At 40.1% G+C, this 16,117-nt stretch overlaps 1 protein-coding gene across 8 annotated transcripts in view; it reads right to left on the minus strand.

The window, feature by feature from the left end:
- The window catches only part of CACNB4 (calcium voltage-gated channel auxiliary subunit beta 4), a 257,203-nt gene that overhangs the window by 10,386 nt on the left and 230,700 nt on the right, over window positions 1–16,117 (minus strand). For all 8 annotated transcript variants that reach the window (XM_045033810.1, XM_003990762.6, XM_045033811.1 and 5 more), the window contains 2 exons: window positions 14,738–14,889; window positions 12,309–12,404 (listed from right to left, as the gene is read on the minus strand). In XM_045033810.1, the coding sequence (XP_044889745.1) occupies window positions 12,309–12,404; window positions 14,738–14,889 (248 nt within the window). The remainder of the gene's footprint in view (window positions 1–12,308; window positions 12,405–14,737; window positions 14,890–16,117) is intronic.

Raw genomic sequence — 16,117 nt, forward strand, 5'->3', positions numbered from 1 at the left:
CCAGCACTGATACTGCAGCTAGATTGTAGGTTCACGGAAACTGGACGACTATGAGTTGGTGGTAGGTCAGCCGACTCACCTGCATCAATGTGAGGCTTCCCTTAAGCAGAAGTCCCCATGGAAACAATCTTTTCCCCAACATTTATACTGGAGCGTTTTCATCACATTGATCTCTACTGCATATTTGGACCCTAATATGCAAAGCAGTTTGCAAGTCATTGGTGCAGTGAGAAATGTTTTGCAACTGGGCAAAGAATAAGGTGACTTCAGTCCAAACCGACTGCTGTTTGAGAAGACTCAGCCAGTTCAACTCATGCAGAGGCTTTCCCCTTATTAGTAGACTTCAGGTGTTGTTTCGTATGTTTTATTTATTCATCAAATATGTAGTCAGGACCTATTTTGTGCTAGGTATTGTAAGTGTACAGAAAAGAAAACAGACATCATCCCTTGGCTTAAGAAGCTCCCCTCTTCTAGTGGGAAAGACACGTAATAAACTCCTTAATACCCCAAGTCACACTGGGACTTTAATTCAGAGCAATCTAGAGACAGTTAATGGTCTCAGCTGCAGCTTCCAATTCTGAATTTAGAAGGAGGCCCAGAGACACATGTGAAAGTTGGACTTTAATAAGGGAGGTAAAATTATGAGTAAATCAAAGAATTCTATCTGTAGAGGGAAGAGAATAAAACAGAAGAAGCAACGGAAGAAAGAGACCATGTGGCCCATGAGAGAATGGAAAAACAGCTCGTTCCTACAGAGTCAGGCAACATACACCCTTATAATAAATCCCCTGTTCCACTAAAGTAACTCACAGACATTTCTGCTTTTTGCAATCAAAAGCCCTTTCCCCACCTTAAAGTAACCCATCAAATGTCGAATCTGAGAATTATTCATACTGCTCTGATATGAACTTGCATTCTCTGACAGCTTTGCAGCACTGACTTGAGTGGGACGAGAACAGGCTTACCCCAGAGAATGTTGCACAGACTCAGACAGATGACACAGGGAGAAGAAAGTTGAAACTGGGCAGCACTGGAACAAAGGCCCACTCTGTCAGCCAGTCCAGGCTAACATGGTTCGCAGTTTCTAAACTGTGTGTGATTTGGAGGCTGCTGTTTACATAATTTCATTTATGTTAACTGTCTAATTCACCCTCATAGGTCTCATTCTATAATGTGGGTTCTCAACAAGCTGTGGTCTCAAAAACTCAATTTTTTTCCTTTCATAGAGTCCCAAGTTAAAGAACCTCCAAGGACACCTGGACTGAGGGTCCTGACTGTCACAGGACAACAAAGCCCAGAGAGGGCAAGACCAGGCAAGCAGCCTCCACAAAAAAGTATTATTTGAATAAGGTTTATATCCACTTGGCTGTTCCACACGCTACAGCTATACCGTCATGCTGCAGATACAATTAAGCATACAGTTTATTACAAGTAATTTTAACAAAGTACTCCTCTTTGCCAATGGACAGAATTTGTATCCATCAGCACACGGCTGTTTGCTCAGCCTCAATCATTTCTAGGAAACGATGCTTTTGCACCTGCTAAAAAAGACAGTTATATGATGGAAGATGATTTGAAACTGCTTTCATGCTTTCAAAAGCACAGAGGAAAGCAAATTTCAGCTTCTGAATGAATACTGACATATGCGGCTTATTTTCAACTAAGAAGAATTTCACAGCCTGTATATCTGTGACAATTTTTCTTTTCAACTGTTGAGGAAATAACACAGCTGATTAGACCAGAGTGTTAGAAAGTGAGTATAAGGGCATAAATTTTTAAAAATATTATACATGAAATTCAGAGAAGCAGCCCCATGAATTATGCAAACTGGCTTTGCCAATTTTTCAAAAATGTAATGGTTCAAGTCTAATTAGTTCCTTACTGTGCAATACGTGAGGCCTCCAGCATGGAATACGGACTCAGAGGGTTATCTGATCAGCAGAAGAGGGTGTGGGTAATAGGACAGTCACAGGCAGTGAAGAGGGACCCACTCAATGACACCATGCCCTTGGTGAGTGCCAGAGATAGGGTACCACTAAGCTGTTTTCAAAGCTCTACCACAGCAAACGCCTCTGCTATACTGTGATGGGATATTTTCTTTAGCTGAAGTGGGCAGAAATAATGTGGCTGCTAAAGTAAATACATAGTGAACACAGGAGTCAAAACCATTGGAAAACCAGGCACAGTAGGTCCCTTTTCTGGATAAGCTCATTCAGGAAAATGAAATACTAAAGCTTTATAAATAAAAGAGTGAAACCCAGGCCTCCAGCTCACCCAGCAGTTCAGAGAACTAGATGACAGGGACAAGAGAAAGCAAAAGACTGATGCTGAACTGAATGGACATGAAGAAAATCGGCAATATCTTTTTAAAAAATTTAAGTACTTAACAACAATCTGTCTGGTTCTCCATCCACAGAGCATCACAAAGTTTCCTACGAAAGGCACCTGAATTAGGGCAACCAACTATCCTTATGTGCCCAGGGCTGAGTGTTTTTGGGTACTTGGGACTATCAGTGCCCAAATCTGGAAAACCCAGGGGGCACTGGAATAGTCGTCCTCCTAGTTTTTACAGAACATAGAGCACTTCTCAGTTCCTACAGTGAGAACTGGAGCAGGTCCCATTTACTTCTGGTACATTCTTTGAGGAGGGGAGATACAGAGACAGAGTGTACAAATCTTTCTTTATAACTATGAAATTCATCCTTTCTAGCACAGAAGGGAATGTGACATATAATTTGTAATAAGTTTTATCTAGCAAGCTTAGCAAGTTGCTAAACATTTTCTAATAAAAAGTTTATTAAACTTAGAAATTAATTTTGCAAGTTAATTTTACCTTTTTTTTTTTTTTTTAAAGCTGGTGCATGACAGAATACTAGCTAGTGAGGAGATTAAATACAAACTCTCCCACGGTATACGCATTGTTTTACATTTACTTGTTGTGCATAGATAAAACCTCATGTGGGGAATCTTTCCTATTTCTAGGAGGAAAAAAAATAATAGGGGTGGGTACGCTTTTATTTCTTTGCTACTAGAATAAAGAGATCCTGAATCTGCCACCATTAAAAAAAAAAAAAACTGGAGGGGCGCCTGGGTGGCGCTGTCGGTTAAACGTCCGACTTCAGCTCAGGTCACGATCTCGCGGTCCGTGAGTTCGAGCCCCGCGTCGGGCTCTGGGCTGATGGCTCGGAGCCTGGAGCCTGTTTCCGATTCTGTGTCTCCCTCTCTCTCTGCCCCTCCCCCGTTCATGCTCTGTCTCTCTCTGTCCCAAAAATAAATAAACGTTGAAAAAAAAAAAAAAAAAAAAAAAAAACTGGAAAATACTATTCAGTAAAATAAAATGGCTGAATGGCAACTATGTAATGCTAATTATAAAATAATTAACCAATGTTTCTTTCATATCACAAGTGCATTTTTGATATTATTAAAGCTTTTGAAGTCCTGAGTACTTAACTCAGTGACCAACTAGTGATGGGAAACTGTTACTAAATTAAACAAATCTAGGAGGTATTATGGGGATAAAGGAAAGCCTACCGATATTGTGGGGCTCTAGCAGTTCATCTCAGGTACAGTTTCCAGCTTTAATAAGCTGCACAGGAAAGACAATCAGAATTTGCCACTAATTTCGGGGGCGGGGGGACATGAAGGCAAAGAGTATCAGTGACTTTGATCCCTTGTAGTTCCTGTCTTAACAATCAATGATGTTCATTAATGAACCCACGCACATTTCCTCACTACCCCCCTCCATCCTGTCCATTCCTATTCTTCAAAGAATATAGCAACATCTACCCGTGTTACTGTCTGTAGAAGCACCCAGTGTTTTTGTTACGTTCAAATTAATCCAATGCTTTAAATCATAGCACTGTTGGGAGTGAACTATCCCTAACTCCATATATCTAAGTTGGGTGGCTAAAATCCCTACAACAAGAGAAGTCTCCTTTGGATTGAGAGAACTAGATCCTATGTGGCCTTGTTTCATGAAGGAAACATCTCAAATTGATTACTGTCTTTTTCAAAAGCAGTATTATGATTAAGCTGTGGATGTCCAGAGGCTCTGTAATAGTGAAAGCACCGCTGGTGACAGTACTTTAAATAGATGGATGAATCCACACGAGTCTAAATAATTTACATAAAGTGGCAGGAAGAGGGCAGTGGAAAATTACTACCATGATAGCAATATGATCAAGGATACGGGGCACCATTATTCACTTCAGAGTGCTTGTATTTAATAGAATAAATCTGAGTCTATTCAGCAGTGGAAAATAAAGGGTGACAGAAGAGAATTCCTATGGTGACTGTAATGTTAGAGGTTTGCAAGACTCCGTGAGGAGATGAGTTCCCCTCTTGCAGAGAGAGCGATCCATGTCATTTTACACGCTCAAAAAAATCACCCAGCTCAGAGAGCCACAGGGTCATCTTATGGTAACACAAGCCAGCTTGTAACTAAGTAGGATTAAAGGATTACATTTCATTTATATATTCAATTGTCTGCCTGTCTACTTTTCTCACCATGTATTATGTAGCTCTTATTACCACAGTACTGGGCCAGTTCGAACTTCGGCCTTCTTAAAATGTACTATTTTCAATTTCTCTGAAAAGGACAAGGGTACCGATACCCAGTGAAAGCAAAATGAAATCTAATCATGTAGTGTATACATGAATATTCCAACTACAAATTCAGGCCAGTCATGTTAAAAAAAAATGGGTCCTAGGTTCATTGGCCCCTCTTCTGTCTGCATCCCACATTTTCTTCCGTGAATCCAGGGCAGTCAATGAGGCACTTCTTCCCTCTTCCAGAGTAGAGCTGTCTGTGGCAGATTAAACATGGCCACATATTCTTTTGACGCTCCCTGCACTGAGATGGAGAATTTATGTCCTCTCTCCTTGAATCCGCGCAGCTTCTGTGACTCCTTGGCCTGGCAGAATGCTGTAGAAGTGACGCTGTACCATTATCTAAGTCCAATATCTAAGCTTAAGAGATTGGAATGTTTGGCTTTCAGAGCCCTGGGAGCTGCCATGTAAGAAGCCTATATCCTTGTGGGAGAGAGCCCATGGAAAAGTCCAGCAACCATGTGGAGACAAAGAGGAAGGAGCTGGCTAAGCCCAGCCGTCCAGCCATCCCCACTAAGGAACCATGTCAGCCACCGGCTGAATACCACCAAATACTCATTGTTTGAAGTCACTAAGTTTGAGGGAAGTTTATTGCACAGTTATGGATAAACAAAACATTGTCCCAGAACAAGGGTGGCGACTTCGGTGCAACTTTGGTAGGGTGGCTACAGGCCTGCCTCCTGCTTCTATAAACAAAGTTTCACTGGAACACATGCACTCACTTACACATTGGGTATGGTTGCTTCCCTGCTACCAAAGCAGAGTTGAGTAGTTTTGTGAAGAAGACCATAGGGCCCACAAAACCAAAAATATTTGCCTTCGGGCCTTTACTGAAAAAGTTTGCTCACCCCTCTCTTAAAAGAAGCTTCACCAGGGTGCCCGGGTGGCTGAGTGTTGGACTCTTGATTTTGGCTCAGGTCATGATCTCATGGTTTTGTGAGTTCAAGCTCCATGTTGGGCTCTGTGCTGACAGTGCAGACCCTGCTTGAGATTCTCTCTATCTTTCTCCCTTTCTCTCTGCCCCTCCCCCACTCATGCTATCTCTCTCTCAAAATAAATAAATAAACTTAAAAAAAAAAAAAAAAGAGAGAGAGAATCTTCACCTGTGAAACCCAAGCTTCTCTTTCCAGGAGGATATATAATAACCAGTTTGCTGCCATTCACTATCTGATGCTGACTTTGGCCAAGTCTTATGTTCTTTGGAAAGCCAATTCACCTCTCTTGGTCTCAGTTCCCTCCTTTGAAAAATGAGGAGGTTGGACTGGATCAATCTTTCCCTAGAAGTGTTCCACGAAACACTAGATCCATAGGATGCTCTGTGGAAAAATGGTTCCACAGTCAAAATTTAAGGGAAACACTGTATACTATCCTGATGGAGATATAAAACACTCATTAGCATATTAAGGCATCTGTAGTAGAGAAATCAGTTTATCTTTGTTTACATAAGTTGTTTCTTCAAACATTTTTGGTATCAGAACTCTCCCCATAGCACCTGCTGACATCACATGGAGATCATATTGGGAAGAAAACACTCCAGGAAATACTACACTGGCTGCTTTTCAAGGTTCCTTTCTGCTTCAACGATCCCTGAGCCTAGGATTCATTTTTCTGGCTACAGAGAGCTAAGTTTTTTCAGCACTATTTTAGACTTCCCTTTCTAAAGACTGCTGCCTTTAATTTCTTAGCAATGTGCGACTCTGCCAGTATAATTTGCTGACTTTTCAGATTGGAGATGTAGTGGCCAATTAAGCAAGTTGTAAACTCTCCTAGAGGAACTAAAATGACACAGTGATCACCAGTCTTTCAGTGACAATTATAATCACGGTCTTAAAGTAAAGTAGGGACAAATGCAGACACATTTTTAAATTACTACTAGTTTTTATAATCCAAAGATTTTTTTTCACATGTGCCAACATAGAGTGTAAAATTCCTTCTTAGCATTACAAATGCTATTCAAACAATATCAAATGAACATGTTTAATAATGTAAACAGTGTTTAGAAAATATTAAATACAAAGTAACCTTACTTATCCAGACTGCTTGTTTAATATTTCAGGTTATCCGATCAATTACATAAAACAAGAATTTGCTGCAGAGGGGAGCCTGGGTGGTTCAGTCGGTTGAGCGCCCCACCCTGGATTTCGGCTCAGGTCATGATCTCACGGTTTGTGGGTTTGAGCACTCACAGTGTGGAGCCTGCTTGGGATTCTCTCTCTCTTTCTCTCACACTGACCCTCTCCCTCATGTGCACGCACATCTGCCCATGCTATCTCCCTCTCTCTAAGTAAATAAACTTAAAAAAACTTTTGCTGCTGAGACATAATAGAGCAAGACTGTCTCCCAAGTGCCTGAGGCTGTGTGAGATTCCTGACATGTGGACAAGTCCTAAGGGACCTCACAGTATTATTTGCACTTAAGTATGCGCCTATATGTTCTTGGTTCCAGCTATTTCAGAGGTAACAGATGCATTATATACACAACTATTCAATTTTCAGCCCTCTCAGAAGCTAAAATGCCTCAGTTTTAATAGGACACAAGTATTTTCTCTAATAGTCATGAGGAATAAATATTAATAAACTCATTCCCATAAAAAGATCAAACTAAAAAGAAACAAGTTTAATTCACCTAGACCGTATCTCAAGAAATCACTTACTAAGACTTCTAAAACATTACTCACCGAGACTTACGTATATATTAGCCTAAACCAGTGGTTCTCAACCAGGAGTGATTTTTTTTTTCCCTAAAGGACATTTGGCAATGTCTCGAGACATTTTTGGTAGTCACAATTTGGAAGTTGTTGCTGGCCAGGGATGCTGCTAAACATCCCACAACGCATAGGACAGGTTCCCATAACAAAGAATTATCCAACCTAAACGGTCAATGGTGCTGAATTGGAGAAACCCTGATCTAAACCACTCTTTTGGGGTCCCTGGCTGGCTCAGGTGGAAGAACATGTGGCTCTTGATCTCAGGGTCATGACTTCAAACCCTGCGCTGGGTGTAGAAATTACTTAAATAAATAAAACTTAAAAAAAACCACTTTTAATCTATAAGACATTTCTTAAGTAATATCTGTAAGGATATTATGATCTACCAAATTGTTTGCTAAGATCTGACTTAGTCAACTGCAATCTATTTTTTAAAAAGTGAAGTGTAGTTGACATATCCTATCAGGACACACTGATTCGACAATTGTATACATTACAGAATGCTCACCACAAGTATAGTTACCATCCGTCACCATAAAAAGTTATTACAAATTATTGACTATATTCCCTATGCTGTACTTTTCATCCCCATGGCTTATATTCATTTATAACTGGAAGTTTGTACCCTGTAATTCCCTTCACCTATTTCCCCTGCCTCCCCTCTGGCAATCATCAGTTTGTTCTCTGTATTTGAGTCTGTTTTCTCCTCTTTGTAGCCAACTGTAATCTTATTAGATTATACAGTCCTTGAAGGCAGGCACGTGCCTTTGAATCCCTAGCACCTAGCAAGGTAACAGGCCTAATGCTTGAATAATATTTGCTAAATGTCATTCTTGTAAGTGAGCCACACAGAATTGAGATGACCAAATATTTGAGTTTGTCTGAGTTAACCATACGGTGACGTGGATACTATGTCCTCAGACATGCTCACGGACCATCGGTAGAAGTATCTGATCTTAATGCCATTTTGTTTGTTTGTTTGTTTGTTTAGCTTCTTTTTTTTAATTCAATTTTTTATTTTTTTAAATTTACATCCAAATTAGTTAGCATATCGTGCAACAATGATTTCAGGAGTAGATTCCTTAGTGCCCCTTACCCATTTAGCCCATCCCCCCTCCCACAACCTCTCCAGCAACTCTCAATTTGTTCTCCATATTTATGAGTCTCTTCTGTTTTGTCCCCCTCCCTGTTTTTATATTATTTTTGTTTCCCTTCCCTTATGTTCATCTGTTTTGTCTCTTAAAGTCCTCATATAAGTGAAGTCATATGATTTTTGTCTTTCTCTGACTGACTAATTTCACTTAGCATAATACCCTCCAGTTCCATCCACATAGTTGCAAATGGCAAGATTTCATTCTTTTTGAGTGTCAAAAAGAATGATCTTAATGACATTTTGAAACAATGAGGATATCACTTTACTTGACATACTTTTTGCTTTTAAAATTTTAAAAAAATTTTTTTAAATGTTTATTTATTTTTTAGAGAGAGAGAGAGAAACAGAGCACAAGCAGGGGAGGGGCAGAGAGGGGGAGAGAGAGAGAGAGAGAGAGAGAGAGAGAGAGAGAGAGAGAGAGAGAATCCAAAGCAGGCTCCAGGCTCCGAGCCATCAGCACAGAGCCTGACCCGGGGCTCAAACTCACGAACCGTGAGATCATGACCTGACCCGAAGTCAGACACTTAACCCACTGAGCCACCCAGGTGCCCCTCTGCTTTTTTTTTAAATACTCTTCTCTTCCTTGGGCTCCATAGCCTTCATGGTTTCACTAACATCTCTACACTGATAACTTCCAAAATCTAGATAGAATCAGTCTTGCAGTTGGAAAGGGTCTTAGACACCATATCCTTCAGCCTTCACCAGAAGAGATTCCTCCCACATCTTGACATCTGTTTCTAGAGGCCACTCCACCCCCACCCTGCCTTCAAATGAATGCAGTGAGAGACTAGGAGCTCAGTACTTAGAAAGGCATCCCATTCTTCCTGGCATTTGCATTTGAGTAGACTTGTAAAATGCCTTGCTCCTTGTGGATGAGTCTGCTCACTCTGTCCAGTGAAATTAGACACGCCTACCTGCTCTCTAGTCAACACAGATCTGCTCCCAAAACTTCTGCAGATCTTGGGGCCACCTCAGGGACCTCACAGAACTAGGCTGCCTGCACAGCATAGACCCTTCTACTTCTCTGAAGGTAGATATGATCAACGAATTTTGAGGTATTAATCTGTGTTTCTCCTTTTGTATTTCCCCCTTTTCTTTTCTACCACTCATGCAGGTGGCAGGGTCTGGGCTTCCTTGTCTGGGGGGCAGGGGAGGGGGTGCTATGGCAGGAAATTGCCAGCTCTCCATTTCCCTTCCTGGGTTTTGTTTCCCAAAAGCCTAAATTGGTTGGAGAGATTTTGCTAACTGACTCAGGAAACAATAGAAGGTGGGGATGCTTTTAGATACAACAAAAGCAAAGAGGAAGTTCCGTTAATAGCAACACTAGGGGAAAAGAGGGAGACACCTCCTCTCCCCCAGACATAGAAGAGAAAGGAAGTCTCCTGCCAATGTCCCAGAGAGGAGGCGCTTATCTAAAGATTCCCTGCCTTACCAAAGATTCTCTGTTCCAGATGAGGTTTGATGCAGCAGAATATCCATCCTTAAGGACCACATGGGCATGGCCAATGGTTGTCTGAACTGGAACTCCCACCCCCAGCCCCCATCCCTGCCCAGTTGAGGTCTTTGTTCTGCCCTGAAGATATTTCTTGCACAGCAAAGTTGGGGCCAAAGATTCACCTGCACTACACAGCTCTGTGCAGAGGTAGAGAGGCATGGGAAATAGAGCTTTGTTGGAGTCAGACAGATCTAGGGTTGAATCTTGGGGCTCATTTACTAATTGTCACCTCCAACAAATTTCTTAGTCAGGGACTTAGCTTCTTTCCCTTCTAGAAAGCAGGGATAGTGTTATCTACTAGAGTACTCTCAGATTTCCTGGAAAATTTGCTGTGATGAGTGAAGTTAGCAGAAACCTCGGGATGAGGGTTAGGGGACCCTGGCACCTTCCAGAACCACTACAGCATTCAAGCCAAGGCCACGCTCTCCACAGGCTGCTCCTAGCCAGTGCCCGAGCACAGCGTGGGGACTAGAGCCTGGACATTTCTGCTAACATGTGACAAACATGCAAGAAATCTGCATCTCAGTCTGAGGCTCCTTCTATCCATTTCTCCTTCCTTCCTCCTTTCCTTTCATGAGATCAGACTTAACGTCTGATCAGAAGGCTCTCCCGCCTTGTTCTGCCCCCTTTCTCAGGCATTTTCTCCAATCAATTTTCAGTTCTAATTCCATTTAGGTGTCTGCTTCCCAGAAGACCCAAATTGATACAACTCTACATAAAACTATTCTAAAAATTGGAAACAATAGCATAGTTCCTAGCTTTTGGTAACTGTTCGATAAAGGTTAACATCCTTTAGCTGGGAAAGATTATAGAGTCAGGGCTGGGTAATACATTCTTCAATATACATGCAGTGCTTTAATCATACGTTCCATTTTGCAAGTGGACTTCATTCACAGGCCATGTGTAGTGAGGCTTCTTGACATAGCACTCCAGCTATCCAAATTATCTGTGGACAGGTAACCAGGCGTGTATATAGGTGGGTGGGGCTGTGAGGGCAGGAAACTGGCTTTGACACCAGATAGATCTAATCTAATCCTAATTTACTGTGTTACCTTAGTAAAATCATTTAACCTCTCTCTCTCTTCAGTCGCTTCATCTACAAATGGGGATAATATTGCCTACTTTACTAGATAACAGTGAAGATTAGAGATAATCTATGTAAAGCATCTAGCACAGTATCTGGCCTATCCAATAAAAGGATGCATCATACTCTTATTACCTTTCATTCACTCACTCGCCAAAAAAAATATTTACTGTGGGCCTACCATAATAAAGGACTCAGATAAAACAGTAAAACGGACAGGGACAGATCCTTACAGAGCCTGGCAGGTTAGGCATGGCACAATGCAAAGTACATCCAATAATTATAACAGAAACACCTAGATGGTGCTTAGTATGTGCCAGTCCCTGTTCTAAGAGCTAAGAGTCACTCGTTGAATCTTTATACCAACCCAGTGAGGTAGACACTTGCTGAAGATTACATAACTAGTGTGGACTTGAACACAGGCAATTTGGCTCCACAGTCCATACTTTTTACAGCTATGCTGTATTGTCTCTCTAAACATCTGAACTAGATTTTATGCTTCCACAGAGCATAAATGATCCTTACACAAGTATATGAAAAAATCTAGTGAATCAAATCAGTAGGAAAGACAGTTATTTCCTTTAGACAAACACAGGCACAGAAGTAGTAAATCAGTAGACACTGATCAGCCACTGGTGACCCATATGATAGCAGTTATGTCCCCCAACACCCACCAAAATCTCTGCCATTTTCTTGGCTTCCAACTCAGCAGCTGTTTTCTGGCAATGGCACTAGGAGTAGAGTTGCTATAATACGGTTTTTCATTTTTCTTAACCCTGACTTCTTCTTTATCTGCTATAACCACAGGGCTCTTCTTGTTCCCATAAATTCTCAAACTTCAAGGTCCTATCTTTTCTGCCTACTGGAACTTCCTGGCAGAAAAGTTAAAGAAAAGTCAAATCAGTATGTTTTATTTTTCTTCTCTGTTCATAAAAGTGCCGACATGACTGGATTAAGTAGTTTGCTGAGTGTTTGCGAGGTAATCAAGGTAGCAGGCAAGGACATCAGATGCTGAACACCAGGTTTAGTTCTTACTACATGGCAGACACCCCCCGTTTCTGGATGCCTGAATGTAGCCAACATGACAGCAGCAGTTTGTTTGAAAAATACCTTAATGTTTACGACAACATGTCATTACCATCATTCTAGAACAAAAATGGCAATGGTAACATGAAAACAAACAACAACAACAACAACAACAAAACCACCACTCTCTCCTGTCTAGGCAAGAATGATTATGACTAAACACGATGGTACTTACTGGGGGGCATTGTGCAAGTTTATCAGCTGCCACCAGTTGAACATTTAAGTGTTTACTTTGGGACTTTCCTCTAGATTTAATCAACCGCTGTAAAACCTGATAGAATAAGACATAAATCAACAAGTTAAAAGAAAACTAAAAAAAAAAAAAAAAAAAGGACAAGATCTTTTAAATAGTCTGTTTAAGCCCTATTAATAGAGAAGAAATACAATATGAAAAACCATATATATATATATAAACTCTGTAATGACATCACCCACTTACACTGGCTCTCAGTTATAGTGGATTTGATAGGTTCATCCTATTCTCGCTCCGTGTGAGGCCTTGGTGGGATCTTGAGTTCCCGCCCTAGATTTTACCCAGAGAGTTCAAAGAGAGCCCTGCAAAAGTGGAGGAACTGATCTGTACCAGGTCATTTATGTCCATATTCAGTTGAGTAATATTTTAGTTCACTATCTCAATGTCAGATAAATATCAGTCATTTATATATTTGGTTCTTTTGGTCACTGATAATTATTAAGGTGTTCCAGTTTAACTTTACATTAATAAGAATGATTTTATGATAGAAATCTAGGCAAAACATTTGCACTGGCATATTGCTACATATAAACCAGTGAATATCTGTTCTATAAATGCTATAACCGCATTTGCCATATACTCCCCTCTCCCTTACTTTTTTAAGCTGAAACAGGGTTCTTCCCCCCAAACAGTACTAGTCAGTGAGGCTCTATGATAACTCAGTGCATATATCCATAGGTACCCCTGTTCCTACACTTAATGACCCCATGGTGACTGGCGCAGGGGTGATGGAGGTTGAAATCTATTCTACTGCAGTGAAGGATGCTTGAATCTCCTTCAGTTCTGGGCCAAATAGACCTCCAGGTGGTCAAGGCAATTTCAATCCATTCTGATGGTTCTCCAAAGGCCCAGGTTTGGTCAGGATCCCCAAATCCATCCTGTGCAGAACCAGTGCCCAGAGAGATGGAAAGCTGAGGGGTTGGGGAAGGGCACAGCTTCTCTAGACATTCTCCACCTGTGAGAGATGACTGGTTGGAAGCTGAATTGGCATTTTAGCACTAAACTGCACTCTTGGAGGCATTGAAAATAAACTGATTATTAAGCTTGTACCTCTCCAGAATATCTATTTCACATTACTTATTACAATATCATCTACCTTTGCGGCATAAAGGCACATGGCAGATATCCCATTGTGTTTAATCACAGCGTATCTTATTCCTTAAAGAAGCCAATCTAAGCATATATATACACACATCAATTACTTTTCCATAATAGATTCTATACAGTAATGTTTGACTCTATACACGATAAATGTAGATTCCTTTCTTGAATTACATACTCTCTCAACTGGGGAGAGAAGATAGGTGTTACAAGAATCAATACTACTCAAGAAATTTACTAGGACAGAACATAAGTCTCTGAAAAGCCATACTTTACTTTTCCTCACCTTTCTTAATCTTTTGTTTCTATTTTGCTCTTGCATAACTGCCCAGTTGGGGAACCACAACAGACAGGGAACTTCTTTAAAACAATGGCTATTCTTTATTTGCTATCTTAGGATTTCTAGAAGCTGTACAGACTACAGGAATTAAAAACCGCCCATTAAAAAGGGCCTCAAATGTGGAGAAACGGGAACCCTCTTGCACTGTTGGTGGGAATGCAAACTGGTACAGCCACTCTGGAAAACAGTGTGGAGGTTCCTCAAAAAATTAAAAATAGATCTACCCTATGACCCAGCAGTAGCACTGCTAGGAATTTACCCAAGGGATACAGGAGTACTGATGCATAGGGGCACTTGTACCCCAATGTTTATAGCAGCACTCTCAACAATAGCCAAATTGTGGAAAAATCCTAAATGTCCATCAACTGATGAATGGATAAAGAAATTGTGGTTTATATACACAGTGGAATACCACATGGCAATGAGAAAGAATGAAATATGGCCCTTTGTAGCAACGTGGATGGAACTGGAGAGTGTGATGCTAAGTGAAATAAGCCATACAAAGACAGATACCATATGTTTTCACTCTTATGTGGATCCTGAGAAACTTAACGGAAACCCATGGGGGAGGGGAAGGGAAAAAAAAAGAGGTTAGAGTGAGAGAGAGCCAAAGCATAAGAGACTCTTAAAAACTGAGAACTAAATGACGGTTGATGGGGGGGTGGGAGGGCGGGGAGGATAGGTGATGGGTATTGAAGAGGGAATCTTTTGGGATGAGCACTGGGTGTTGTATGGAAACCAATTTGACAATAAATTTCATATATTAAAATAAATAAATAAATAAAATTAAAAAAAATAAAAAGGGCCTCAATAAGATACTGTCCTTACTCATGAACAAAAAAAGCACAGAGCAAAGACTATTTCAAAAGAAATGAGCTTCTAATTCTTAAGGCAGAAATGAGGTAATTACCTTTGGAGATGAAACTTTAACATGAACAATAATTGGCGCTAAAGAAGTCTTTATAAGTTGTGCTGGGTGATTGATGGTGTCTGCGTCAAGAACAACCAGTTGCAAAGATCTTGCCAACTCAAAGATTCTTTCAATTTCACTTTGCACTTCCGCTAAAAGGAGAAATAATAAACAACAGGACATGGTTATTTTTATTAATTAGTTCTTATATGTAAAACCATTTAAAACCATTTGGATGTTTGTCTATATTGCACAACAGAACATTCTGAATTTCATGCTTCTGTTAACTTAAGATCTTTCCTAAAGAGAGAGAGATGGGTTGAGTTTTTCATAAAACCAAAAAATTGGTGAAAAAAAATTGAGATGGCTCTCTTGACTCACTTCTTACACTTGCCCTGATATTCAGCTACTTATATAGCTATGTTGTTTTTGATTATTGCTTTGTTCCAAAGAACTTTTATTTTAGCTATAAAAGCTAAAACCACAATTAGGAAAGAATTGAAATACATGCAGAGCAACATTGCATAGAAAGCAAATTATACTGAAATATTCCAGCTAAGCAAGAATTTATATATTGATATTTTGTGAATATGTTTTTTAAAAAATCCCACAATTCATCTGTTTTGACTGATGTGCACATTTTTGTATCCAGGGTTAAATGTTCTGGGTCTACACTTATGTTAACAAACTGCTACGCTTTAATTCAAGTATTAGGGCCAGTACACTTGTTCTAAGGCATAATCTTCAGCATTAAAAAGAAAAACAACTAAGGCCAATTATATTATAAATGCTGCAATGCCTTGAGAATGCAAATCTATTCAATTGGCTGTAACAGCCAAGTGACTGAAATCTCTGTGTGAATCTGGTCGAATAAAAAAATCTAGTTATTTGTCTGAAGTACTCTAGCTATTTTTAAAGCAAAGCAGATTACCTATAAAAACATAATACATCTTTCTAAAACATAAAAAACTTTTTCACATATGTTTTATAAATCATCTGACTTACTGGGTCATGTCTAAAGTCTGAATTAGACTACTTAATTTTCAGAGAGATGATCTTATTTTGCTTTTTACTTACTTTTATTTTTGGCCTATTTATTACAGGCATGACCCAGCAATGTTGTAATCTCATTTAAATTACACAGAGCAAACAAGTTACCTAATTTAAATAGCTTCAAAGATGGCCTAAGTAAGAGGTGATGTTGCTCTAAAAATAACTCTAGAAGAGCTTCTACCACAATGTTGTGATTTGTTTTGCTTATCCAGTATACATTCAAGTTCACGTCACCCACCATAAGCCAAAACCTTCCATAACCAAACATACAGACAAGGTGTGTAGGATCATGGATGTTCAAGACTATCATGTAACTCTAATTTGGGG

This window comes from Felis catus, chromosome C1 (genome assembly GCF_018350175.1).
Source record: "Felis catus isolate Fca126 chromosome C1, F.catus_Fca126_mat1.0, whole genome shotgun sequence".
Classification (NCBI taxonomy): domain Eukaryota; kingdom Metazoa; phylum Chordata; class Mammalia; order Carnivora; family Felidae; genus Felis; species Felis catus.